Source organism: Mustela nivalis, assembly GCF_964662115.1.
Source record: "Mustela nivalis genome assembly, chromosome: 8".
Classification (NCBI taxonomy): domain Eukaryota; kingdom Metazoa; phylum Chordata; class Mammalia; order Carnivora; family Mustelidae; genus Mustela; species Mustela nivalis.
In genome coordinates, this window is record NC_139027.1 from 117,323,248 (window position 1) to 117,351,139 (window position 27,892).

Genomic DNA, 27,892 nt, shown 5'->3' on the forward strand with positions numbered 1-27,892 from the left:
GCCACTTTCCAGCTGTGTAACTTGAGCAGTCCTTTGCCTCTCTCGCCTACTTAGCAGAGAGGCTATGGGACGTTGAGATGAGGGCTTTAAAGCATGATTAGTGGCCACTGCCTTCCTTGCTGTTGTTCCTGTGAGCTTTTCTGGGTAGGATTCCTGGCTGTAAGCTCCTGGGAGGCTGGCGGTGTCTCCTCTGTGGTGCTGCACACCAGCTGGGCCCCCACACAGGCTGGGATGCCCCGGGCTGGTGCAACTCTGCCCAGGCTTGTCACGGGGATTGTGACTCGGACCTGCCTGGCCGGTGAGCAGTCCCGATACTCACCCCGCCCTGGGTGGGTATCCTGTGTCGGTGCCCTGTGTCACTCCACAGGGACTGCCCAGCACACAGGTCCCCAGTTCCTCCCCAGGCACCAAGAGGGACAGACACCCCTGTCCAACCAAGCTCACCAGGACCTAAACTAAATTCTTCTCCCTTTTTTGTTTACTTTTATTTATTTGGGGAGGTAGGTAATACATTCAAATTCTTCAAAATTTAAGACGTATCAAAAAGTGTACTATAACCAAATCTTCTCCTGACCCAGAACACAGCCCCTTATTCCTCTTCCTGGAGAAAACCAATCTAAACTCCTTTTAAAAACAAGCTTAATTTGCTCCCCCCTTAGAAAAAATTATAAGCACTAAAAGCAAAAACTAACTTCAAACCCAACCCAACTCGCCCCCCACTACCTTGGAACACACATCCAAAATTTCAGCATTTTATTTTATTTTATTTTTTTGAGGCAGGGCAAGGCAGAGGGAGAATCTTAAGGAGGCTCCATGCCAGGCGTGGAAACCAACGTGGGGGCTCGATCTATGACCCTGAGATGACAACCTGGGCAGAAAGCAAGTTGGACACTTAGCTGACTAAGCCACCAGGTGCCCCCAGACTTCCAACACTTCAGTATACATCCTCCCAAACTGGTTGCAACACATATCCACTTTTCAAGAGATGAAAACCAAACAGAAGAGCAGAATCACAATACTGACTTTTCAGTATCTTGCTCACCGTCTTGGGAACCTTTCCTCACGGTTTTTCCTTAAATGACACAAATAGCTTTGTGATCTTCCACAAATAAGGATTTGTTTAGCCAGACCCCAGTGACTTGGGGCTTGTGCTTTCTAGATTTCCTTATTATAAGCAACACGGTGATGGGTTCCAGGACCTCAATGCCTACTTGTTTACTGGAATAAATTACCAGGAGAATGCCGCTGCACAAAGATGACATGTGAATTCGTAAGGCATTCCATATTAAAAAAATGGGGGAATGCTGGGTCACAAGTTATGGCCATTTTTTTAAGGCCCTGGATGCCCCCTCAAACTGTCCTCACGTTCAGCGGGACTGATGTCCAATCCAAATCGGACTTCCTCAAGGTCAAGAAGTCTTGGTTCCTACCCCTCCCACCAGTGGCAGCGGGCCCCTACCCCCACCTCCACATCTTGACTAAGGCCCGAACCCTCCTCTGGGCCCGGTGACTTGCTTTGTTTATACACGCACAGGGCCTTTACCTAGGTCCATCCGGGTTAGTCAGCTGACTGGGGGGCGGGCACCACCCTTCCCAGAGCAGGAACCTGGCTGGGACAAGGGCACCCGCTCCCAGGGAGGGGAACAGACTCTTGGCAGTGGCTGACAAAGGACGCCAGGCAGCACCCAGGTGGCAGGTAAGAGCTGGGGCCCGTACTGACTACGACTGAGGTCTGTGAGGTTTGTTCTTACGCCCATTGGCTGGTCCTGATCCCTCTGGAGGCTCCCAGGCAGTTTTCTTTCAAGGTGCCTCCCTCTGGGGGAACAGTGTGGACAGAGGTCTCCTTCTCTTGATGCCTGCCCTGGGTCAGGTTTGAGGGCTGAGTGATCTTTATCCAGATATTATGGGGGCTGCAGGCTCCTTGGGACCTCCTGTGATAGGGCTCGAGACATGCGGCCCACATCCTGCTTATCGAAGGGGGGGGGCCTTTGGAAGGCCAGGCAGAGTGGACTTCCACAGGGAGCGGAGAGTATATTCCTCAATTTCTGTTACTTATGTCTCCACCTGCAACGGTTTCTACCCACTACCCTAAGTAGGCGAGAAGAAATCTGCTGGGGAATGGGGCCAGTGGCTTGGCCTCACTCGGAATGGTTTCCTTGTGTGGACACTGGACACATCCCCACACATTCAGGGGCACTGGACAAACTAATGGAAGTAAGGGGGACAGTCTGTGCTCCGCACACCACGGGGCCTCAGGAAATGGTGCTTCAGACGAGGCAGCTGTGCGCGGGGGAGACGCACTGGGTCGTTGCACAGGGCAGTTGGAACTGACGGAAACAACTGTTTGTTTTTAGAGTTTTTCTTTGTTTTACAGCCTTGATTTCCAAACTAATAACAATTCTCACACCACCATCAATACTCCCTGGGGCTCCCTGTGTCCACCCTTGCCCTGCTGGTCTGTTCTTCCAATATTAGCCAAAGTGGCCCTGTTAAAATGTAAGTTGGAACAGGTCACTCTGTGGCTCAATGTTCTCCAGGGGCTCCCCTCTCAGCAGAGTAAATGCCAAATGCTGGCCACAGCCCCCTGGAGACCTGGCCCACTCCCATCCTCTCCTACTTCCTCACCACTGGCCCCCCCTCTGAACAAGACTCCAGTCTCACCAGCCAGATGGTCTCTGAACAAGAGGGACCCCCAACTCAGGGCCACCGCAGTGGCCATGCCCTCAGCTTTGATGCTCTGCCCTACCCCTCTAGGCTTTTACATAAGTCCCTTGTCACTCCCCACCCACAGTGAGGCCCTTGCGGACATCTGGACACCCTACCCTCCATCTTGCTTTATCTTTCTCTCTGTGACTTGTGACAAGTGTGACACACTTCCCTGTCCAGCTAGAAAGAAACCCTCAAAGACGGATTTTCCTCTTGCTCACTGCCTCAGTACCTAGAACAGCACAGGGACTTAGGTGTTCAGTAAATGTCCTGAATGAACAGCTAACGATGACTGCACACCCTTTATGTGCTTGATACTGTGCTAAGTGCCTTCTGTATTTATCTTCTCTCTTTTTAAGGATCTTTAAATCTTCACGATAACTGTGATACAAGTACTCTCACAAAGGGAGATATGACACCCCAAGGGACTCGTCCATGCTTGCTCTCACAAATTAGAGGCAGCAGCCTGAACCCAGTCCTGCCTGCCTCCCAGGTCTTGCTCCTGCTTTGCCTCTTAGGGCCCTGTACTGGGGAGCATCTGCATCCCCCGAAGATGTTCACAGCTTTCCTCCAGCAGGCAGTACAGCCCTGAGGAGGAGGGGGGGGGTACATGCTGGTTGCCTAGCAACAGCCTCTTCCTTTCTAACTCACCACATCCCTGGGCTAATCTGGCCTTCCAGGAGCTGTTCCTCTGACACTCTAACCCACGCTTCCCTCCCCCACACACTGTCTTCTGAAGGATGGATGAGTTGTCCACAGGAACAAGTAGGAGTCCCATAGTTTCAGCTATTTAGAACAAGGTGTTCCAAGAGAGTGTTCTCATTCCAAAACCCAAAGGTGGGAGCGGACGACCCTTTTCAGCCCTGCTGATCTCCGAGGACCCGACTGCTGGATTGTTGTGGGTGGTATTACTGCTGTTATCAAAAAATACAGAAGTTCAGAGTTGGAAATTCTGTAAAGTGCAGGGAAAGGAAAATTCCTTTGAGAGAGATGGGTTACTTTCCTTTCACAGGAGCCAATTAATTGCAGGAAGCCAGCACTGAGCTGAGGAACTCTTTCATTGTCAGACTGTAGGAAAAAGCCTTTTAATCCACCTCATTAGAGCAGCGGGTTTTTTCCCCCCTCCTTTCTAGGCCCAGAGTTTCTCTTCAAAGGACTTTTTTGGGGGCTTTCTCTTCCCTCTGTGTCTTGCTTTCCCATTCCTTTAAGAAAGAGTAACTGGACTCCTGCCGTGTGCCAGACACTGGACTCAGTACTGGGGAGGGAAACAGGCAAACAAAAACAGCACAGAGGAAATCCAATCCCAGAGAATGTAGAAGACCTTGCTCACAGAGGTGCTTAGTAAACATTAGCAGAATGAATGATGAATAGGTGAATATGCGGTTCTGGGGTCTAGAGAAGGGAGGTTTGATTAATTCCGTGTGTGGGGGTGTGGGGATTTGGGGGGAAAGCTTAGAACTGAAGGAACAGGAGTTCACCAGATGAACAAAGGGGAAGGAGAAGGCGTGAATGGCATTCAAGACAGAGGGACAGGAACCTGAAAAGGCAGGGAGGCATGAACTAGGAGTGTGAGTTCTAGTGTCAGCAGGCAGGCTGGAATGAATGAAATGCAGGATGAAGTGTGGAAAAGTGAGGAGGTGTGACTCCAGATGGTAGTAGGAGTCAGGTCATGGGCATATGAATGCCAAGTTGAAGTTTTAGAGATTTATCCTGAGAACAAGAGCTCCGTAGGGCTTCAAGAGCAGGAGCTGAGGTTAACTCCCAGATTTCTGGCTCAGACCAGGAGGTGGACTTGGTAGGACAGATGAAGAGGGGCAGCAATGCTAGGAAAAAAATGAGCTCAGTTTGAATAACCTGGGAGGTAGTAAAGATCTGGAGGGCAGCTGGACCCTTGGGTCTGGGCCTCCCTATCCCTGCAGTAGCACATTCCGCACCCACTCCCTTGAACCCTCCTCCTTCCCTCCTACAAAAGCCTTTTCTGGTTGCCTAAGCCTTTTGTTGCCTTTTGCTTTAGCCTGCACCCCCTAAGCCAAACTGCCTGAATTCCTTATAAGAGCAGTGGGTCTGATTCTAATGTGGGAAGTGATCTGCCTGGCCAAGCACAAAACCCCTACTCTGGGTGGCAGGGCTCAATCACTCAGCTACTCTGGGTGGGATCCCGGGGTGAACCTGCGTAGAGTGGGGGCGGGGCACTTGCAGCTAAGCACCTGGTCAGAAGTCGGGGCCAAGCAAAAATACCTGGTGGGAGGGTCAGTGATGTCCCAACGGGCGGGAAATTACTCGGGAACTGAAAGCGCTTAAGCCTTAGCGGGTGAGGGGGCTTCTATTCCAGCAACAGGCTGCGGGAAGAGCAGACATGTCTATGCTCTCCTTTCCTCCCACAGCTGCCTTAGAAACTGAATCTTATCAGCCATCAGGGAACGGATCACCTGCACCCTCCCTCCTCTGGAAGCCGTAAATGGTCCTCTGTAGTCAGGGACGTGGGGGGACACTCGCTCCTTTAAAGCTGCGCGCGGCCTCCAGTCGGGTAAAGAGGGGACAAGGGGCCCGATCGATCCTTCCCATCCCTTACTCTGCTGCTTTACCTGACCCTTTTTTGTGTGTGTGTGGGTGCCGGCGCCAGCCACGGCCACCTGGAGAACGCGAGAGGCCGGGGGGATTCTAGCAATCCAGTAACCAACCCAGCGGGCGAGGAAGTCGCCATTTTTCATCCCGCTGCCGCGGGGCAACCTGGGAGCCACCCGTAGCGGCGCGCTGGCCTGGGTGGGTAGGACGCATGCGTTCTAGATGCCGCTGCGCGTCCTAGCGCCCCAGTGGGGACTCTGCGCAGGCGTCGTAGCCCCGAGCAACTGGTAGACGTCGCTTCCGCCCGGTTTAGGAGCTGAGGGTGTGTCAGAGTGGGAGAAGTTTGGAGAGTTTCAGCAGTGCGACGGATTTGGAAACTGAGGCCTGGGGTGAAGAACAGGCTCTAGCGACTCGTGGGGCTTTCCTTAGCTCCCCATGCATGGACTTGGTGCCTGCTTGCGTAAAGCGAGAAGATTGAGGCTGGCAGGGAGAAAGCGGGTTTGTCCTGAATGGTGGTTCCCGGTGGGTGAACCAGCCTGATGCCGAATCGTTATTATGAACACGAGCAATGAAAGTAATTTATAGTAGGAGGACACGCTCTTAACTTTGCAAAAGCCGAAACAGGATTATACCAGATCGTGTTTGTACCTAACTCAAAAGGAGTATGTTTGGATTTAAGAGAAGACAGCATTCAACTGAACTCTGCCACAGTTTGTATTTGACGTCTCCAGTCAAAGGATAAGTGTTTGTGTACAGGTGTGGAATTAATATGACAGTCAGGCACACGTGGGCGTATTCTGGTGAGAAGTGTTGACACTGATTTCCCAAAATGGCGAACAAAACAAAGCATAACCTCCCTTGGTTAACCTGGTATTTGCATGTCTGGATAACATACGGCATATTAAAACTAGGAAGTACTGTAGTTGTATATGAAACGGTACAAGCAGGCTTTATGCCCACATAAAGGTTTGGGAGGATAGTTTGTTGCAGTGACTGCTCTGCACGTTCCAGGAAGTCCAGATCTCTGTTTGCTCTTTCCTAAATGTTACTGATGTCCCCTCAGTCTCGTGATACCCAAAAATGCCCACAGAAATTTCTAGTCTGTTCTTGGAAAATTACTGTTTTACTCAAATAACTTTTTTGTCACCATGCATGTTTGCCATTGTGAGGAGGCGTAGAATGTGGTGACACAGCCCCTGCCTGCCCCTGTGAGGTGAGGGATCTGGTATGACAAAATACCCAGATGTCAATAATGTGATATGATAAATAGCTCGACAGTAGAAAGCACAAGTCAGGGTTAGGAACACAAGAAGACCCGACCAACTAGCAGGGGGGCGTCCCACAGCCTGAAAAAGGCAACCCAAGAAATAGCATTTGAGCTAAACCTTCAAAGAGTACCCCACAGGGAGGGGTGGTGTGCCAGAAGCAGATGACCCAGGTGACTAGTCCTTGGTGCACAGTAGATACTCAAATGACGTGAGTGCACAGATGGATGATTGAACGAGGCACTAAGCATATTTGTTAACTGGGAGCCATTCCCCACTAAATCATAAATGTTAAAAGGCAGGGGAATGCCTATTTCCTAATGCTGCCCAGAGCCCGAAACTGAGTGGAGACTCACAGAAGGTGAAGGTGGTGAAGATCCCAGATACAGAGAAAGTGTTGTGTGGTCCTGGCCTGGGAGTGATTTCTAGGAAGTGGATCTCTGGTTTTGTTCTCCTAGAGGGTAGCCACTAAAAATACAACTGCTGTGCTGCTTCAGTGGTAGAAAAAGCGGGGCAGAGCTGACCTCTCATTTTCACATATACTCCTCATACATCATCCTCGTAACAAATTCTCCCAGAATGTGTGCACAGTGGGGAAATTCGGAGGCAAAGAAAGAGGTTTACTCTCCCTGCTGGTCTAAAGGAAGTCAGAGCCAGTCTCCCTCTCCCTCTGGGACAACCTCTGCCCTCTTGAGGTGATCATTTCTGCAGTAAAGACCAGACTAGGACAAGGATCTGGAGCTGCCTGCTTCCGGGAGCCAAGCAGGTGATGTAAATTTCTGGCCAGGTACTTTGGGAACCAGGAAAGCACAGGCAGCCCCATCTAAGAGACTGGCTGCAGCTCAGCCTGGACTGGGTTGTCGCTGTGCATGATTCCTGCTCTTGCACTGCCAAATAATTTGACTTTTTTTTTTTTCAATACAAGTTAGAAGTGAAGAATTTTTTTTTATTAGCAGGCTTTAAAATACTGGCACTAATTCAAATTTGGGAAAACCCAAAAAAACAAGACTGAGAGGTGAATGAAATGCATTTGGGACCTCTGGTCCTTGTTTCCATCCTGGGAAGGTGGAAAGACATCAGAGCAGGTGTACACAAGAAAGGGGTCCCTAGGGTGGCCACAGGGAACTGACCGGACTGCACCAGGGGAGATGGGACTCCAGCCCTGCTCTGGTCCAGATCCTCTGGGTATCCCCCCTGAGTGGCCCACAGGGGCTAAGGTCATCCTTATCCATCATTGTTCCTTCTCTTTCCTCTGCACCTGCTGCCTTGATACCACCCCTCTACCCATGTACACCATTCCTTCTAACTTGCTATCAAGTTCCTCCTCACTCACATCTCACCCCTAGCTGCCACGCTGTATGCAGACCTCCATCATCTTCCCACCCCTCCCCAGGCACTACAACATCCTCCAAAGGGTCTTGCCTCCTCTCGTTCTCCAGATGGCAGCCAGTAAGCCCTTCTGCAGGAGCCTGCAATGTCTCACCCACCCTTAGAGTCCCCAGGGGCTCCCCTCTGCTCTCGGTGTCTAGCTCACTTTCCCTAAGGTGGCCTGCACAGACTTCTGATTCCTCCAGAGATTGGAACTGGTGGCTCACAGGCCAGATGCAGACAGGTTTTATTTGACCTTGCAGAATACTTCATACTTTCAAATTAGTGGACTACATGCAAAACCTAAGACAAGGAATTTGACAAGATCAGAGCTTTGCAAGAAGAGGGGAAGCCTAGGCTAAGATCAAGGCTAGAAATGGGCGGTATACAGTAGGAGCTCAAATACCCAGAAGTGAGCAGGGGTGTGGGAGCTGGGGGAGGGGTTCTAAATGTCCTGCTGCCTCTCTGTTGTAATGAAGACCCCACCTACTTAACACCGGACTGACTTCTGTGTAGTTGGGGGCTGATGCTGGACACACCCCTAACAAAGGCGAGGTATGCAGCAGGTGCTCACTATGAACCTGCTGGATTTGGGTCTTGAGTGACCAGAACTTTTAAGCCTGTTTGAACTTCGAAAAAAAATTTTTTTTAAGGACTTTACTTATTTGAGAGAGAGCACAAGTACGGGGAGCAGCAGGCAGAGGGAGAAGCAGCACCCCTCCCCCCACCCCTCATGGCTGAGCAGGGAGCCTGATGAGGGACTCAGTCCCAGGACCCTGGGATCATGATCTGAGCCAAAGGCAGATACTTAATCAGCTGAGCCACCCAGGCATCCCTCCATCTGGCCTTTGAAACATGGCAGGGAAGGACTTGATCCCTAGCCCTGCTCCTCCCAGCCAGCATGTCCTGGGTGGTCCCCTGGGTCCATGGTCTAAAGCCCAGAATCAGCTGAACAGATGGGATGGAATTTTGCAAGGGTGGGCTTGGGGATAAATCAGACTTGGGTTCAAACTCCACTCCCCCATCTCCAAAATGCAGAAGATACCTTCCTGATTTATTTCTCATCCCGAGAATCCTGAGTGGCACACATGGTGGGGGGAGGCAGACATCCGCACTTCCTCCCACCCCTCACCGCTCCTCACCCTCTGTGCCCTGTAGGTGTTCCAAGGAGGCGCCATGTCCACCCTGTACCCATCTCTGGAGGACCTGAAGATGGACCAAGCTATTCAGGTAAGCCACTAGGCATGTGTGAGCCTAGGTCCCCTCGTGGGGACTTTGTGATTGCCCCAGGATAGGTAAGGGAGGCTTGTCTTGGAAGGTGCTGGGTGCTGGGTCCCTGGCCATGCAGGTCACTTCTGCAGGACCTGCTGGTGGACAGACGTCCAGAGGCTAAGGCAGTGGAGTTAGAGCAGGAATGGAGAAGCCCAAACAGCTGCAGACAGGCCTTTTGTGCTTCCTAGCGCTTCCTCCATCCCAGTTCAGGTAGACTCCACTGTAGACAGGCTTCCAGAGTAAGTCCGATGGGGATGGCTTTTGGCCTGCTCATCCCCAGAAGCTCCTTCTTCCTTCCATCCACCTGTGTGGGTTTTGAGAATTTGGGACTTTTTGATCGAGAATTTCACTGGGAGGTAGGCCTCAGTGCTCTGGCTGCCTCAGGTAGTAAGTGGGTCATGACATTTGGTGGGTTGTAGGCTATGGGGAGAACCTTCCCCAGAAACGTGGACATGTACAGAGACCACATTTACACCCCCAAGTTTCATGGATACCCCACCTTAGGCTGCCAGCATAACTAAGGCCCTGACTCCCAGCCTCAGGGAGCCCCGGGCTCCAAGAGTTCTGGGGGTCCTGGACACAGATGACCAGCGCTTCCCACCTCTCCCCAGGCCCAGGCCAGAGCTGCATCCAGGATGCCTGCACTGCCAGTCTCCCAGTCTTCAGGTGAGTGAGCCAGCGGGGGTGGGGTGCTCCTGACCGACAGTGACCTCTTGTGGCTACTTCCAAGCAGTCTCTTGCCTGCCCCTGTGCTGTGGGCTTCCTGAACATTTTACCCTCAGCAGAACACTTTGAGAGGGAGCCTGAGAAAACTGTGGCTGAGTAAGAGCACTAAGTCCCCTTTGGAGCTACCTTCTGAGGCCAAGTGAGGAAACCAAAGATGTTTGTGGTCCCTCGAGTTGCTGGTGGCAGTCTGGATTCAGGTCCTGTGGCAGCTAACTTGACCTCAGACCCACTCTTCCCCTCCTTGCCATGCAGTCTCCTGGGAGCCGCCCTGGGGTCAGACACCGGCCTCCTACAGCCCCTGCAGCCCCCCAGCCCCTGGATTTCCTAGGAGCCAGGGCCTCATGACCCCAGCACCGGCCCTGGGCTTGGTGTCAGATGTCTCCCTGGTGCCAAATAGTCTGTGGCGTTGAACACCACAGCGGCACAGGAGGGATTCTGTGTCCCAGGCTGCTTCTGGGGAGAACCCTGCCCCTCAGCCCTTCTGAAGAGAGAACCCCCGTCACCACCAAGGGTTCCCTTGCATTCTCAGGAGTAAACAACACCCCCAGGCCCTGTTTCCTGATACAGATGAGTGAGCACATGGGAGCCAGGCAGGTGTGGCCAAGGTCACACCCCTGAATAACACCTTTCCTCTCCCTTCCATTCCCTTCCTGTCAGTTTTGTACCCAAGCCTGGCAGAATTGGAAAATTACATGGGTCTTTCCCTCTCCAGCCAAGAAGTCCAGCAGAACCTGCTTCAGATTCCAGAAGGTGCTACCGTAGGTATTTGTCTCTTGCCTAATGTGGGCACAGAATGTGCCAACTCTCCCTCCCTCTTGGTGTTGCCATATGAACAGACTGGACTCTCCTCTTCCCCAGCATGTCTGGGCTGTTTCTTGATGGCACTTTTCATTTTTTTTTTTTTTAAAGATTATTTATTTATTTATTTATTTGACAGAGAGAGATCACAAGTAGGCAGAGAGGCAGGCAGAGAGAGAGAGGAGGAAGCAGGCTCCCTGCTGAGCAGAGAGCCCGATGCGGGACTCGATCCCAGGACCCTGAGATCATGACCTGAGCCGAAGGCAGCGGCTTAACCCACTGAGCCACCCAGGCGCCCGACACTTTTCATTTTGAGCCATCATTAAAAGGGCTGGGGTTTCCTGCAGACTTGGGCACAGAGGACCCCTGCCTGCTCTTTGGCCTCTGGCTTTAGGCAGCTGGATGCAAAGGGAAGGCGTTAAACCCAACCTAAGCTTGGAGACTTCAAATGAAGGAGCTGCCCATGCCTTGACAACTGTTGCATGGACGGCAGAGCTGAGGCAGGGAGCAACTTGCCACCCAGCTCTGATCGCCGGGTGAAATGACTGTGCTTGCTTGACTCCAGCTCTCCAGAGCTCAGGGGAGTGAAAGAAATGTTCCCTCCTGAAAAGATGTTTGTTTAGAGCCCCCATCCCCACTCAAACCCCCTGCCTCCAGCATCTCCTTGGGCCGTTGGTCAGTGGGCTGGTTGGCCATCCTGTCCCCACGTGGGACATTGGTGGCAGAACCCAGCCACCAATGGTCTTATGAAGTGAGAACTGCCTCAGCCGTGGGCCAATGAGGGGCTCACAGGAGAAAGTCAACCAGGATAGGGACGTGTGGGGCCCTGGAGTGCTGCTCCACAGTGATCCCCCCCACCATAGTCATGCTGTGAAATACAGACAAGAAGCCAAGAAAGTCATGTGGTATATACCTCACTCGGAAGCCTTTGACCGAATCCTTCCTTGTTCCAATAATGAGGACGTGAGTGCCTTTCACCTAAATATTGATAAAAACATGACAGATGAATTCATTTTTATAATTAAAAATGTTATGCTTAACTTTTTATTTTTAAATAATCAGATTCATGGGAAGTCACAAAGATAGTACAGAGAAGAGTGCAGAAGACTGCCCTCACCCAGCTTTCCCAGGGCTAATGGGGAAGTGGTGGCGTAACTGTAGGATAAGGAAAGCGGGCATTTTGCATTGGTCCAGTGAGTGTCTGTAGTTCTGTGTCACTTTGTCACCTGCAGACATAGACCCACATAGGTACCAGTGCAACCAAGGCACGGATAATTTCGTCACCACAGAGGTCTCCCTCTGGCTGGTCCCTCGTGATCATGTGCACCTTCTTCCCCTCACCTTCCCTAACCCCCTGGCCACCACTAGCCTGTCTTCTGCCTCCACTCTTGTGTTTCCGAATGTTACCTTCCTGGGATCATATAGTGTTTTCAGATGGGCTTTCTCCACTCAGCATAATGCCCTTGAATTTTTTCCAGGTTGTTCACTATATTAGTAGCTCATCCCATTTTCTATATTTATTTGTTATTTGTTTATTTTTGTTTCATTTTATTTTAATTGCAGTATAGTTAACTACAGTGTTATGTTAGTTCAGTACAGGGCAGTGATCCGCACTTGCATACATCACCCGGAGCTCGTCGAGGCACGTGTGTGCTTAGTCCCCCTCACCTGTTCTCCCCACCTCCCGCCCCCTCCCCTGGCTCATCCCATTGTGTTATTAATAGTCCATGGTATGGATGTGCAGAGTTCTGTTTAACCCATTGAGGGTCATTTTAGTTGTTTCCAGTTTGGGGCTATTACAAACTGAGTTATTATGGGTATTTGTGTACAGTTTTTTTGTACAGACGTAAGTTTTCATTTCTCCGGGATAAATGTCCAAGAGTGCAGTTGCTAGGTTGTAAGAGAAATGCATATTTTGAATTTTAAAAAGATACTGGCAAACTCTTTTAAGAGTGGCTCTACCATGTTATTTTCCTGCCGGCGACACCTGCAGCTCCAGTTCCTCCCCATCCTTGCCAGCTTCTCTTTAATGTTTGCCATTGTGATGGGTGTGGAGTGACGTGTCTTCACGGGCTGAGTCTGCATTTCCCCAGTGGCTGGTGATGCTCAGTGTCTTGTCATGTGCTATTTGCCAGCTGTAAATTCTCCTCAGTAAAATGCTCTTCATACATTTTGTTCATCTTCTCAATGGATATTTTTTTTTAAGTCAAGTTTTTTTTTTTTTAAGATTTTATTTATTTATGACAGAGAGAGGGAATACAAGCAGGGGGAACTAGAGAAGGAGAAGCAGGCTTCCCGTTGAGCAGGGAGCCTGATGCGGGACTTGATCCCAGGACCCTGGGATCATAACCTGAGCTGAAGGCAGATGCTTAATGACTGAGCCACCCAGAGCCCCTTAAATCAAGTTTTTAGAGTTCTTTATTCTAGAGTCCTTAGATAGGTTGCTTGTAAAAATTTTCTCCCAAGTGTGAGCAAAATTTTTAGTTGTGATGAGGTTCAATTCATGGATCTTTTTCTTTTGTGGATGGGGCTTTGCTGTCCTGTCTAAAGACATTTACACCAAGCACCAGATACTGAAGATTTTCTCCCTTATCTTCATCTAAAACCATTATAGTTCTATGTTTTACATTTTTTGAAAGATTTTATTTGTTTTAGAGAGAGACAGAGCAAGCAGGGGGAGAACAGAGGGAGAGGGAGAGAATCTCCAGCCAACCCCATTGCAAGTCTTGATTCCAGGACCCTGAGATCATGACCGGAGTCAAAACTGAGTCACATGTTTAACTGACTGAGCCATGCAGGCACCCCAGGTTTTACATGTACATTTATGATGAGGGGCACCTGGGTGGCTCAGTTAAGCATCTGCCTTTGGCTCAGGTCGTGATCCCAGGGTTCTGGGATTGAGTCCCGCATTGGGCTCCCTGCTCAGTGGGGAACTTGCTTCTCCTTCTGCCTGCTGCTCCCCCTGCTTCTGCTCTCTCTCTTGCTCTGTCAAGTAAATAAATAAAATTTGAAAAAAAATTTGTGATGAAGTTTGAGTTAATTTTTGTATAGGGTGAAGCTTAGGTCAAGTTTCATATTTTTATCTGTGGATGTTCAACTGCTCCCATGCCCTTAGTCAAAAAGACTATTTCTTTTCCATCGAACTGCTCTGGCACTTCTATTAAAAAGCAGTTGGCCCTACTTTTGTGAGGCTACTTTTGGAGTCTTTGTCCTATTCCATTGATCCATGTGTCTGTCTCGCCACTGTTACTAAACTGTAGCTAAATAATAAGTCTTTAAATTTGGTGGAATGATTCCTCCTGCTTTATTCTTTTGTCAAAAAATAGCTTTAGTTAGTCTAGTTTCTTTGTCTTTTCATATAAAGTTTAGATTAACCTTTCCTACATCTGCAAAAATCTTGTGAAGATTTTGATAGAAATTACATTTAATCTTTTATTTTATTTTATTTTTTATTATTTTTTGAAGATTTTATTTATTTATTTGACAGACAGCGATCACAAGTGGCAGAGAGGCAGGCAGAGGGAGAGGGGAAAGCAGGTTCCCTGCTGAGCAGGGAGCCTGACGTGGGGCTCCATCCCAGGACCCTGAGATCATGACCTGAGCTGAAGGCAGAGGCTTAACCCATGGAGCCACCCAGGCACCCCTACCTTTAATCTTTATATCAGTTTGAGGACAATTGAGGGCTTCCCTATGTTTTTCTAATCCATGAATAGAAAATACCTTTTCATTTATTTAGATCTTCTTTGATATCTTTTATCAGTCATTTTTTGGTTTTTGTTTTCAGTATACAATTCCTACATATGGGTTTTTAGACTTACTTCTATTTTTTATTTTTGAGTGATTATAGTTGGTAGTGTACTTTTAATTTCAGTTTCCATGTGCATGCTGTTCATGTATAAAAAGTGTAGTTGGTTTTTGTGTGTTGATCTTGTGTCCTGTGACCTTGCTGAACTCGCTTATTAGTTTTAGGAGTTTATAGATTCCTCGGAATTATCACATCATCTGCAAATATTTCTTTTCCAATCCGTACGCCTTTTATTTCCTTTTCATGCCATATTGCTCTGGCTAGTTATTCCAGTACTGTATTTAATAGTAGTGGTGAGAGTGATATCCTGACTTGTTCTGGGCTTTAGTCCGGGGGAAAGCATTATTTTTATACTTCTTGCTAACATTTTTTTTTCAAGGCAAAAATCAAGTCCTTTTTCCCCCGATTGCTCCTCGTTTGCTGAAAATTTTTGTTGTATTTTTAGTTGGATTTTAAAATGGTCTTCTCCTGATCCCAGTGTGCCTTGCAAAATGAGGGTCCCTTTTCTGTATACCCATCCTCTGTCCTCATTTTCCTGCCGATTTTCAGGGGCACAGACTTTGATGCCCCCTAGTGGCTTCATGGAGCCATGTCCCCTAGCAGCCCCTGCAGAGAAGAGGTTAGTTTGGGGATGGGATAGGGCCCAGGGACTACATTCTTCTTTTTCCATCCTGATGAGGCCCCAGAGGCCACCTGACCCCACCCTGTTGTCTGCAGACAGTGAGCTCTGGCCCCTCACCAGGCCAGCTGGTGGCACCACTATCTGGGAACAGCCTTGGCACACGGCGTGCGGAGATCAAGCCTGGGGTACGTGAGATCCACCTGTGCAAGGACGAGCATGGCAAGACAGGGCTGCGGCTGAAGGCCATTGACCAGGTAAGGCTGGGGGCTGGGCAGGAGAGGTGGGGGCATCCCCCCCACGCATCCACCACAGTCTGGGAGGGGGTAAAGTGGGCCTTGTCCACAGTAAGGAAGGTGCAGAGCAGGCAGGGGAGCTGAGGCCTACCAAACCTTGGGCTCAGTTTCCTCCTCTCCACCTCTGTCCCCCAAGGCCTCAGGGCTGGTGCTGGGTTTTAGCAGCAGGGACCCTCCACCTACCCCCTCTGGGTTCCTACTGCTCCAGAGGGTTCTGGGTTCCAGGCAGCTGTCTGTAGACAGGGGAAGCCAGGGGTGCTAATGCCATCATAAGAAGCTAGGCAGTCCAGGGGCTGGGGATGTAGCCGCCAGCTAGTGTTGAGAGCCTGACTCAGCTGCTCCCTGGCTATGTGGCCTGGAGCGTTTCCTCCCCAGGCAAATGGGGTAACCCCTGTCCTGTCTGCACAGAGCTGTAGCTCCTAGACCATCAGGAGAACAGCGGCAGGAGGGACCTGGGTTCAGAGTGGGCTGCGCAGCTGACGTCAGGGTCCTTCCTCCTCCAGGGGCTCTTTGTGCAGCTGGTGAAGGCCCACAGCCCTGCGTCTCTTGTGGGGCTGCGCTTCGGGGATCAGATCCTGCAGGTTGACGGGCGTGACTGTGCCGGGTGGAGCACGGATAGAGCCCACCGGGTGCTGAAGAGGGCGTCGGCCGAGAAAATCATCATGGTCGTTCGGGACAGGTGGGTAGCCAGGCCCCCAGCCTCCCTCTCTGCCTCCAGCCACGTCCTGGCCCAGCTCACTGTCTCTCCCCACCAGGCCCTTCCAGCGGACGGTCACCATGCACAAGGACAGCGTGGGCCACATTGGCTTTGTCCTCAAGAAGGGAAAGGTGGTCTCTGTGGTCAAAGGGAGTTCTGCGGCCCACAACGGGCTCCTCACCAACCACGCCGTGTGTGAGGTGAACGGGCAGAACGTCGTCGGGCTGAAGGTAGGCTGGCGGGAGCTGCAGGGGCTGAGAGCTGGCTGCACGGAGGGCAGGTTCGTGCCTGCGGCGGGCTGCTGTCCCTCTCTAAGCCCTAGGCCCTCCTCCTCCAGTTGCTGAGAGGGTTCTCTGAGATGAGGGAGGTAGAGCTCTGAGCACAGGGCCAAGCCCATGGGAAGTGCTCAGTAAATACAAGCTATTGCCTGGCAGCCAGAGGATCTGTGGGGTCAGAGGAGCGGTGGGGTGGGGGTGAGGGGGAGTGCTGCTAGGACGGGGCGCCTGGGGAAGGGGCTGCTGGCTGCGCAGATACCTCCTTCCTCCCTCCTCCCTCTCCCGTGATACTGGCTCACATTCCCCGTAATAAGAAGATTTGGGAAAATTGCTGCTCAGAAACACACTTCTGGCCTCTGTTCATCTTTGGAGGGGGTGTGTGTGTGGTGAGTTTTATCTTTAAAAAGCAAGAAGGAGCAAGGGGTCCAGGGTCTAGTGGATGCTGCCCGAGGGGTGGGCACCTTCAGGGACCGGGGATGCTGAGTCATGTGGCTTTTTGTTCCTGAACAAGTGAACAAGTCTGCTGACTTGCTGACTTGCTGCCACCCAGACCGTGAGTGGTCCTCCATCGCGGCTGTGACGGAGAGGGAGGATGCTGTCCCCTCCTGCCTTCCGAACTGTGGGTCTCCCCTGGCTGAAGCGGCCTGGGCAGTGGCCTCCCGCTCTGCAGGTGGCATGGATCTAAGCCAGTACCCCACCCTCTCAAGGGCCGTCACCAAGCCATTCCTGTCCCATCTCTGCTTCCTGTGCTGGACAGTCTCCACTACCATGTGTGGCAGACCCTTCCTCCCTAAAGGCTCGCGGCTTCGTGAGGAACTTGCCAGTTACCCTGGCAAACCATGGTGCTCAGAGGCTCTGAAGACTCGGGTTCTCCCTTTCCTGGATGGCTCCATGTAGCTGTGCTTTTTGAAATGGTTTTGTCTCCTGAAAGCAGATCCGTTTCCACCCTGTGGCTGTCACTAGTCCCACTAGCACATCCTCGCCTCTCATCCCACAATGGCTGAGCGCGTGACCAAGTTAGATGTCTGTGATCAGTCGCTCTGTCTCTGAGGAAGGGCTGGAAGCTCTTCTGTGGCCATGCTTCAGAGTTTGGTCCACTTGGCCCACTTTTAGAGCTTTGTCCTTTCTTGTTCTCTCCATGGTCTGAATGGCATCCACAGACCTTCCTTGTGTTACTGGGCAACAAGGTATAAGATGAAGGCCCGTGAAGGGTCTGCTCGGCTGGCCGGCCAACAGGAGCCCAGTGGCTGGGTCATGCACCTGACGGCCCCCACGGAAGGGTAATTTTCTTGTGCTTTGGGATCAGAGCCTGTGTGTGACTGACTCCCACACACTGGCCTTTGGGGGTGGGGAGCGTACTCATCTTTACCCCAGAGACCTGGTCCGGGGCCTTACATTCTTGCTCAAACAAGTCTTCGCCTGGTGTTTGCCTGGGACCCTCACCTGATGGCAGCAGGGTCCTTTAGCTAGGGCCTTGCTGACCCCCCTCCTGCCCCCCCCCCACTGCAGAGGGGCCTCAGGGTCACCCCCCTGCACTGCAGAGGGGCCTCAGAGTCACCCCTGGCTGCAGGGTGACTGGTCACTCACCTCCTCTCCAGGACAAAGAGGTCACAGAGATTCTGGCCATGGCCGGGAATGTTGTCACCTTGACCGTCATCCCCACCGTGATCTACGAGCACATGGTCAAAAAGTAAGGCTGTCCCCCTCCTGCTTTCCCCCTCACCCCCCCCCCACCTCCCCCCAACAAAGCCAGGAGAGCGCACACTGGGCTCAGTGTCCTCCCTTCCTGGTGGCTATGGCTCCCAGTGTGAGCCCTAAGTGTCTTAGAAATGGAAATGAAGGCCCTGTGGGGGATGCCCTGGCTGGCTGGGAGGAGGGGCACCTCCTGCCGGTTTTGGCGACTGTCCCTGTTGCTGTATCTAGGTTGTCCCCCACCCTGCTGCACCACACCATGGACCACTCGATCCCCGCCGTCTGAAGCCAGGAGAGAGAAGCTCAGCCGTCCTAGCCTCCCACCCTCCTGCAGGAAAGGGCGAGTCCTAGATGCCGGGGGAGGCCGGCTGCCACGCCAGGGCTGTCCTGAGGGGGCACCTTCCGGGTGGGCAGCCACTGAGGCACAGGCCCCCTCAGGGCCTCCGGCTGGGAGCTGCACAAGGTCCCATAGGCAGTGACTCCCTGTGCCGGTTGAAATGCGGGGCACGTAGGCAGGCTGGCCAAACGCTTGTTAAAGTTGCCACTGGGTCCCTTGTAAGATTTTTGCTGCCTCTACCAGCAAAACAGTTTCACATTTTGAGAGAACACAACTTCATTCTTTGTTACTTTTTTTTTTTTCCTCTTGGCTTGCTGTGTGTCACAAACTGTACATAGTACCACTGCTTTTGAATAGATGGGATTTTAAATACAAGCCCTCTTCACAAGTAATTGAAAATTCCAGAATCCTTGGTCCCATGACATGCCAGGCCTGGTTTTCTTCTAAGCAGAGGTGAAAAGTGGTCTCTGAGAGCAGAGATTTGGCCAGTCCTGAGGTGGCAGTGACTGGAGAGGGGGAGCCATGTTGGCCTCCTTCCACATCTGTGGGGTGGACAGGAGGCCCACTTCAGGGGTGCAGGAGGGCCTGCGGTGCACTGGAAGGCCCAGCAAGGCTGACCCTTGCCGGGGGGTTGGGGGGGTACAGGGGAGGACCTTCTAGATCCTAGATCCTTTGTGGGACCCAGGACGGGAGTGACCGTCCCATGCTGCGATAGGCACACGGCGGTGCTGAGCCAGCACGCGGCTCTCTGGTTCCCTCCACCTCAGAAGGGAGCTCTTTCCCCTCAGCCCTTCCCTGTGTGTCCACTGTGCCTCCCAACTTGGTCGGGATGGTTTGAGCCCCTTGCATCCCTCCTCGGGGGTGCGGGCAGGGAAACACCGTGTAAAGAAAACAGGCCAAGGGGCTTGCTGTGTTTTCATGCTTTAATTCAGAGCTGTCTGCTGCAGGTACAACTCTGTCTGAACAGGACAAAGGAGACAAAATGAAGACCCTCGCCACCTCCCCCTTTCCCATACCCCCCGACTTCTCCATCGAGGGGATGGCTGAATGGGGGAGTGTGCTGTGACTTGTTGGTACTGTCCCCCTGGGCTAGAGAAGGGGGTCAGGAGTTCCCCGGGCTCAGGCCTCTGGTAGGCCCCAGAACATCGGCGGGGCTGCTCCTCCCCAGGCGCTGTCAGACGCCCCATTGCTAACAGTGCCTGGGAAGCCTGGTCAGTGAAAAGCTAAGTTCTCCCCTTGGGAGATGCTCAGAATAAACTCCGCAGGAGGCCAGCTCTGTGTGCAGAGTCCTAGCCCATGCTTTGATTCCTGCCTGAGCCCAGAGCCAGAGGAGCAGCAGGAAGGCCCAGACCCAGGCCCTATGACTGAGCAGAAGCCACTTCCGGCCCCCTGGGCTCCAAGGGACCAGCAGTTCAGCAGGTGCTTCCTGGGGAAATGTCCTGTGGGAGGGAATCAGCCCCAGCCCAAGGCCAGACGGTGGAGGGAGGCCCCCCGCCCCCCGAAGATTTCTGCTCCAGGAGCCGAGGGCAGGAGGGCAAGGCCAGAGCTCAGCAGGAGGAGATATGAAGCAAGAAGGAAAAAGGGGAGCTTTGGAGGAGGAGCACTGGAGGGGGGCAGTCCCCCGGCCTTGGCCTTGCACTCCTGCCCCACACTCAGTGCCGCGCGGTGCTGGGGCCGGGAGCCCGAGCCAGCAGGCCACTGTGCTTCCCCGTTTGCTCTGAGCCTCGGGCGCCGCCCTGCCCCCTTTGCATAGATGCAGACACTGAGCACACGCATGGGCACATGGAGGGCTGGACCAGGGCCGCCAGCCGGCATGCTCTCGGGGTCCATCCTGGGGCTGGGTGCAGAGCCACTGCCTCCACTGACACGAGAAAGAAATGCCCGTTGAGGGCCCCAAGAGAGAAGAGCCTTGACGTTGTGGGCGAGGGCTCCGCAACCCTGAGCGGCGGCGCCACTCACTTCTGGCGCGGCCCTTCACTGGGACCTCCGGTGGGACCCAGTGGACTACGGCCCCGACCACTGAAACACGAGACACGACAGGAAGGCCACAGAGAGCAAGACACAGACAGGAGCAGAGGGGCTATGTGGCTTGACTGAATTCCAGTGTGAAAAATATATAGATTTCATGTTGTCAAATATAGTCAGACATTTATTTTCTCGGCAAAGCTTGGACTATTTCTAAGGAGATGCTACGCAGCTCCGTGAGTGCACAGCACGAGAGGCAGGGTCCACGGCCAGGCCCGGCTTGGCTTTAGATTGGGTGTGTCCACGGCCCCTCCATGGCACAACCCCAGCGTCTGTGGGGCAGCCCCAGCCAGGCCCCAGGACTTCAGGTGCGCTTCGGCTGGGGTGGTGGTGCTCTGCAAAGGACAGGAGGTCTGAGGCCCCAGCCAGGGGAAGGAGGCTTTGGAGGCACAAAGCGTGTGGCAGAGGGGGCTGCCGGCCCCATGGCTGAGCTGGCTGCCCACTCCCAGTGCATGCAGGGCCCCCCCTTTGATTGGAGGGTGCAGAGAAGAAAGGCAGAGCCCCCAACTCAGGCGGTGGCTGTGGGAGCAGCGGAGACGGGTGAGCAACCTTGGCAGAGAACCAGAGTGGTCTCAGGGCCAGAGGAATGAGTAAGATACAGGGTCCCGCCAGCGCCCCCCGCCCCCCACGTGGGGCCTAATCTCTGAAGAGTGGGAGGGGCCACCAGACGGGTATAGGCCCCACAGGGGAGAAGGAGCGGGTTCACTTTGTCAAATAATAGTGGTGGTAAAAGGTCAGCAGCTTTGCTGGGGGACCCAAAAGGTCAGCAGCTTTGCTGGGGGACCCAAAAGGTCAGCAGCTTTGCTGGGGGACAGGGAAGGAGGGGGGACAGTGAAGCTTCCCAGGCCAAGTGGCCTCAGGCTGTGAGCAGGGAGGCCGCAGGGCTCCGGCCTGCCCTGCTCCGTCCTTGCCTGGGAGATGACCCGGGTGCCCTGCTTTGGCCTGGACAGACATCATGGCTTCCATATCCCGTCCTGCCGTCCATCATGCTGGCTTTTCTCCAGAGGCAGCTAGGTCTAAGTTTAGGAGCCCTCACTAGAATGCAAGCAGCCCCTCAGTGGAGATGCTGGGGCGCATGAGAGCCAAGCCCCAAAGTGAACATAGTGCAAAGTGTAAGCTGGGCCTGAGGCCCCCAGTGAAACTCAGGTTGAGCTTCAGGGGCCATCATGGCCTCTGGCTTCTCAAACCAGCGGAGGATTGCCGAGTCCAGCCCACCTGCCAGACTGTAGGACCTTGTCTCAGAAGGCTGGAGGAGTGCCCCTGAACTGCCAGCCCCTGCCTCCTCCTCTCGGGCCGGCAGAGGCTCCAGCCCCAGCACTAGCCTGTCTGGCTCAGCTCTCACAGGAAGAACGATCTGACACAGCCAGGAGCATGGAGAGGGAAACAGAGCCTGGGGAAGGGCTCGGACAGACAGACACAGAAGCCACACTGCGCTCTGCCACCTCTTGCCCATCACCGTCTTTCCACCGGCCCATGCCTGTGGCCCGACTACACTTCCGAATCCCAGAGCGGGGAGCAGCTGGAAGATGCTAGAACTGCAGCTGGGGCCCAGGGGTTGCAGACCCTGCTGAGAGTCCTGGGCAGGTAGCGTGTACTCTGGGCAGCAGCTGCCTCCACAGAAGGAGGTAATACTGGCCCAGAAGGCTGGACTGAGGGCAGGGGGTGGCTGGGGAGGAGGCTTGGATGGGCAGCAATGGGATGGGACCCGGGGTGGGGGTGGGGAGGCTCCCCTGGGCACCTCAGGCCCAGCCTCCCCACATCGACACCCCGGAGACTTCTGGGCAGGGGCGGGCGGCCCTGTGTGAAGGTCCAGGTGGAAGGGCTGGGTTGGGGGACCTCCCCACCTCCTCTCTCTGCAACGTGTCCCTTCCGTGTGCCTCTCTGCCTTTGGTCTTTCTTCCCTTGTCTCCTATCACAGTTTGGGGTGCCTTCCCCCAACCCTGACTCCCAGCCCTGACACTGTTCACATCCCCTACCCAAAACTAAATCAAGCAGCTGAGGCCCCCGGGGCGTGAGCAGGAGGAGAGCGGCACCCCTACGATCGTTGGTCAGGCCGTCAGAGCCGCTGGCCAGGGCCGCACACGCTCACAGCTGGGAGCTGCCGGCCGCCTGGCTTGGACCCTGCTGGCCCAGCGAGCGGCAGCTGATCCTGCGGATGGAGTGCAAGGCCACAGTGCAGCAGCCCCGCAGCAGGGAGCTGATGTTGTAAATGGGCTGGCCCTGGCGGCGCTGGGAGCGGCACAGCCAGGCCACCGTGGGCACGGCCGGTACTACCACGGCCAGCAGATCCACGATGTAGTGGCGGCTCCAGTAGCTCTTGGGTTCCTTCTCAGCAGCCGCCTCCTCCTCCTCTTCCACGGGGCATGCCACACTCACCGATGGGCCTGGGCTGGGGTTGGCACCGGGCCGGTGTGGGCTCGGCCCCCGGGTGATGGGCTCCGGGGCCTCTAGCTCGTCCCCCACCGTCACCACCACGGCAGAGTTGCAGTCTTTGGGCCCTGGGGGTTGGGGCTCCAGCTCTGGGCCCCTGTCCCCTGATTCAGGGACTGCTCCGCAGACCTGGGCCTGGGTCACTTTCTCCAGGATGGCGTCCAGGTCTGGCTGGTACTGCACGAAGTCCGTCTGGATGGCGCGCTCCTGCATGCAGCTGACCTGCACGCCGGCCTCCAGGCCACACAGAAGCTTCTCGTAGGTGTTGCTGGCGGGGAAGCGGGGGCCCAGGCCGAAGCTGCTGTGCAACGAGCCCTCCTCGGGGCCGCAGTCCACCCCGGATGACAGCAGGCTGCTGGCCTCCAGCGCGTCCGTCCGGCTCAGTGTGTCCTCGGTCCCCGCGAAGCCGCTGTCAGCCCCATCCTCTGCAGAGGCCCCAGGGTGGTCGCCGGGGGGCCGGTCACCGCAGACAGCAGGGTCACTCAGCTTGGTGTAGGTGGAGCTGCGGGTGAGGGAGCGGGCGGGGGACCCGCCGGCCGACTCCCCAGCGCCGTCGTCCTTGGCCGTGCCGTTCTGGGCCACTTCCATGCTGTGCAGCAGCGTCTCCAGCTTCTTGTTCTGAATGTTGATGTCCACGAAGTACTTCTGCAGCCCCTTGTCCTTGTCGATCAGGTTGTTCTTGACGGTGTCGATGACCTGCTTGAGCTGCTTGATCTCCTTGCGCGCCTCCTTCAGGGCCAGCTGCGCCTCCACACGGTGGCACTCCTCCTCGATCCAGTCCTCCTGCATGCGCGACAGCTGCGTCTTCAGGTCATCAATCTCCGTGTCCCTGGGAGCGGAGAGGACACACATGCTCACTGCCTGGCCTGTCACTGCCGCCAAGGACAAGCAGGAAAGAGCTGTCACCAAGGACAGAGGGCCTGTGCCTCCCGGCCCAGAGTTAGACACAGAAGGCCTGACTCAGTGCCTCCTTCTCGCTCCAGAGGGGTGGGAGGTGGCCAAGGGCCACCCGGGGTCGGGGTGGGGAGGAAGGAATGTCCAGGCCCCTCTGCATCCCCAGCCCTGGAGGCCAAAATGCAGATGACTGCCCCCACTTAAATCCATTACCTACAGGAGAGATTAGACAAGAAAGATGCCCAGCATATAAACAGATGCCTACTGCTATAGAAACCAAACACACCCATTTAAAAAATCTTAACATAAGACAGTAAGAACGAAACAAAAAATTTCTCCTCCGTGGGAAGGGACATGGCCTCCTATGAAAGCCAGTAGTGAGGACTATCCACGGGGGGTCCTGACCAGAGTCACCCCCCTCGCCCCCTGGGGGAGATGCAGCAGGCTGCCCTGCTTTACTGATAGAACTTACTGCCACTGTGTGTGTGTGTGCGGGGGTGGGGGGCCCGGCCTCATACCTCCCCTCAGTTCCGGGGACGAAACGTGGTGGGTGCGACAGAGGAAAACGGTGACCACAGGTGGCTTTTATCCATACTGGTCATCTCTGCTTTGTGTCTACTGTGAGGGGGATGGGCCAGAAAGATGGACAAGAAGGCAGAGGCCACTCCTGAGAGAAGAGGCCAGCAGCTGGCAAACCAGACAAGGCACCCCAAGTCACAGCTGAATGTGGGGTGCAGGGGAGGGAGGCGAGTTAGAAGCCCTTCCTGTTCAAGTTTGGTGGAAAAGGCAGCACGAGACAGGGCAGGATACAGTGAAGGCCGTGAGGGTAGAGTAAAGCCACTCCCGAGCCGGCAGATCCTGCAGGGTTGGGGGGCGGGGGGACACATCCACCCCTGCACCAATATGGCCCATGTGTCCCACGTTCACGGGAATGCAATCCACAGAGGGTGTGACCATCACTCTGAGGGTGATGAGCCCAGCAGAGGGACCACGCCCGATTAAGCACCATGCGCTTAGCAGAGTCAGGAGAGTCAGATCAGGAAATGAGACCAGGAAGCGTGTGCTGTGCTATGTCGAGGGGTCTGGGCTGAGGCGCTGCGGTGGCCAGAAAGGTCAGCAATGGAATTATCTGGAAAGGGGCGGACGGGAGCGCCCAGCAGGACACAGACCTGTGATGGCAGCCAGTGAACCAGAGCTGCTCAGAGTGGAAATGGCAGACGGACCACCAGACATGGGAGACCCTTATTGGAGTTCATTGTAGGGAAACCCACTACACTAACGCCGAGTGCCAGGAGGGAAAGCGAGCTTGAGGGAAGGGATGGGGCATGCTCAGTGGGGTGGGGCCCTTCCCCTCTCTCCTTGGAGCTGGTGGGACCCCAGCCAGGGAGCTCTGCCATCCGTACCCTGTCCAGGACATTGCATTTGAACTAAGCCTTGAAGGATGAGTTTGCCAAGGAAGCAAGACGGGGGCAAGGCCATCTCAGGAAGTGGGAACACAGCAAACAAAAGCACAGGGCATAGATGCTTCTTTACAGAGAAGGCAGGGTTACTGCAGGGATGGGTATCAAAGTGAACATGGGTAGCGTGTGCGGCAAAGGGCTGCCACAGGTCCCCGCAGGACTAACAGGCAGAGAGTGGCCAGGGATTTGAGGTGGAGGCATGTCCACGCCAGGGCATCGTGCCCAAACCACACAGGGCAGATGGGCTGCCCAAGCCGCTGGGCCAACCCTAGAAAGGAAGCCAGGAGATGGGTTGTCTGCTTCCTGAGCAGAGGAGTGCAAGCGGCCAGGCAGACCCAGGCCACCACCGAGAAGACGATGGGAAATAAAAATAGAAATCCCAACTCGACAGAGAAGGAGGCCACAGAATGCCACCTGTAAGTTCCTGTAATACAAAACCACAGCAGATCCAAACCGCATCAGCTCTCAGGCAGAGCTCTGGTCATGGAAGATGCACTCACTCCTTTATATGCGATGTCCAGAACAGATGAATCCATAAAGACAGAGGGACGAGAGGCTACCAGTGGCCTGGGCCATGACTGCTAACCAGGAACAGCGCGGGGTGATGAGAATGTTCTGGGACTGGATCCCAGTGAGGGTTGCACGATTCTGAGCCTACACTAAACATCGCTGAATGGTACACCTGAGAGAGGGGGCCTGTTCCGGACGTGAATGACATGTCCCTAAAACAGCAGTTTTACAAAAAGAGAAAAGAGGGAAGAAGCCATGGTTATGTTGGCCTGCCCTGCCCCCAGATCCTGGTGTGGCCCAGAGTCAGCTGTGTGTTCAAACAGACACCGTCCAGAGGGGATGATGAAGATGACGGAGAGTCAGAGGGCGGCGCTGAAGCTGCAATGGTAAAGGTGAAGCCAGTGAAGCCGGTGGCCCAGGACGGTAGCAGCCGAGAGGGTCCGGATTGGCCCTCAGGTCTGGAGATTGAGCTCAGAGGGCACCATGGGGGCTCCCGGGGACCCCTGGGCTGAGTAGGAGCGCGAGAAAGGTTTCTCATGATCTCCTATCCTCCGTAAGCAGATGAGCCAGAAAGAACTCCGGGGCCTGAACGGGTGGGTCCAGAGCCCCCGGTGACCCCCTGAGCAGAAGCCAAGGGGGCCCAAGGGCTGTTTCTCCCTGGCAGAGAAGGTAAGCCAGGAATATGCCCTGCGCTCCCTGCTCCCCAGGTGGAAAGGAGCCAGGGACTAAGAAGTGGCCCAAAGGGGCTGCCAGGCTTAGATTGGGAGAGCACCTCCATGGGTGTGGGGAGGACCAGGAAGCTGGCCGGGAGAGCAGCCGAGGGGAGGAGGGGGATGGCTGGGGGCTCCAGAAAGGGGCTCCTACAGGGCTTTGCTGGAAGGGAAAGGGCAGGCGGGTGCTGGAAAACCCTCAGCCACTCCTTCCTCCCAGAAGTGCCCTGGGGCCCTGCGCCCTCTCCATGTGGTGAGGGCAGCGTGTCTCCAGGGCTGCCCCTGGCCAACGGCTCACCGGTCCTGCAGCCGGTCCTGGGTGTCCTTCAGCCGTGCCTTCAGGTGCCGGATGCACACCTCCTTCTGCTGCAGGGGTGTCAGGTACTGCTCCGGGGTGGGCGGCTTGACACCATGGTTGTCGCTGCACAGCATGTACTTCATGGAGCGCCTGCAAGGGGACGCGTGTCAGCGGAGAGGGGGGAGGATGCCCTCACTGTCCTGGTCCCATGACCACCAGATAGCTCCGGGCTAGGTCTCCCCCAGTGGCCCGTGTGGCTGTGAGAACACGCAGGTCTTCTGAAGGTAGGATTTGTTAAAGCTCTTCTGAATGAAGACCCCAAAAGAGAGCCCGGGGCTCTCCTAGTCAGGGGTGAGGACACAGGACGGAGCAGGTGCATGGCCTGGCACCATGTGGGGTGCTCTGCTGATGCTGCCATCTCAGTCCTACGGGGTAATCCCAGAACTCCAGTGTGTGGTCTCTGAACCCAGAGAACGAGGTGGGGGCCAGAGGCTGGCAGGGGTGCACCCCCCCCCACGTAATTCTCCCAGGGCCTGTGTGGGGGTGGTAAGGACTCACCCCAGGGTAGAAGGACGCACCCCCAGAGCTGAGAGCCTTCACCGCTGGGCCTGCAGGACCCCGAGGGGGGACTAGGAGCAAGCACAACCATCTCCAAACCCATGCCCTGGTGCCCTCCTTGCTGTCCTCATGTACACATGGGCTTGCACAACTATGCACATGCATGTACTCGGTGTGCATAGCTGAGTACGATGACCCCGGTCCACGCATGCCTGCACACCCACCTCTGTGTTTGCACACCCGTGCCTCCCACCACCCTGCGGCCACCCTCAGGGACACTCACAGGGACTAACTCAGCAGCCACACATGGGGTCACACACATGCAGATGCTTTCCACCCCCCACCTCCTTCCACATGTGTGAACACCCACGTTCTGGGCAGCTAGCTACTTGCTCACAGCTGTGCCCTGAGGTGGTAGCAAGCCAGGGGCACAGGCCGCCCAGCCTGGGTGGCACAGACGTGTGTGTGTGTGTGTGTGTGTGTTCAGCACTCCCTGGCCTCAGCACTGCAAAGTGGAGGAATTCCCACCCAGTGGAGGAGGAGGGAAGGCCAGACCTTGTGCCCATGAAGGATAGCACCCAGTCCC

At 54.6% G+C, this 27,892-nt stretch overlaps 2 protein-coding genes and 1 long non-coding RNA gene across 14 annotated transcripts in view; 1 reads left to right on the plus strand and 2 right to left on the minus strand.

The window, feature by feature from the left end:
- Positions 1-743: 743 nt before the first annotated feature.
- LOC309871516 lies at positions 744-5,511 on the minus strand. Its single transcript, XR_014315317.1, has 2 exons — positions 5,292-5,511; positions 744-1,072 (listed from the first exon to the last, which is right to left on the minus strand). It is a non-coding gene; the product is annotated as an uncharacterized lncRNA (long non-coding RNA).
- SDCBP2 (syndecan binding protein 2) lies at positions 1,068-20,561 on the plus strand. 4 transcript variants are annotated; one of them, XM_082744615.1, is made up of 9 exons: positions 1,068-1,696; positions 9,063-9,134; positions 9,788-9,842; positions 10,560-10,660; positions 15,223-15,381; positions 15,924-16,099; positions 16,176-16,347; positions 17,991-18,082; positions 18,316-20,561. In XM_082744615.1, the coding sequence occupies exons 2-9, from the start codon at positions 9,081-9,083 to the stop codon at positions 18,368-18,370; spliced, it is 864 nt and encodes a 287-aa protein (XP_082600741.1). In that variant the 5' UTR covers positions 1,068-1,696; positions 9,063-9,080; the 3' UTR covers positions 18,371-20,561. The 4 variants fall into 4 exon arrangements, with proteins under 4 accessions (XP_082600741.1, XP_082600740.1, XP_082600742.1 ...); XM_082744614.1 differs by lacking the exon at positions 1,068-1,696 and adding an exon at positions 1,739-5,233; XM_082744616.1 differs by lacking the exon at positions 1,068-1,696 and adding an exon at positions 5,954-6,027.
- The window catches only part of SNPH (syntaphilin), a 36,164-nt gene continuing 27,602 nt past the window's right edge, over positions 19,331-27,892 (minus strand). For all 9 annotated transcript variants that reach the window (XM_082744613.1, XM_082744610.1, XM_082744609.1 and 6 more), the window contains 2 exons: positions 26,749-26,898; positions 19,331-23,705 (listed from right to left, as the gene is read on the minus strand). In XM_082744613.1, the coding sequence (XP_082600739.1) occupies positions 22,532-23,705; positions 26,749-26,898 (1,324 nt within the window). In that variant the 3' untranslated portion in view covers positions 19,331-22,531. The remainder of the gene's footprint in view (positions 23,706-26,748; positions 26,899-27,892) is intronic.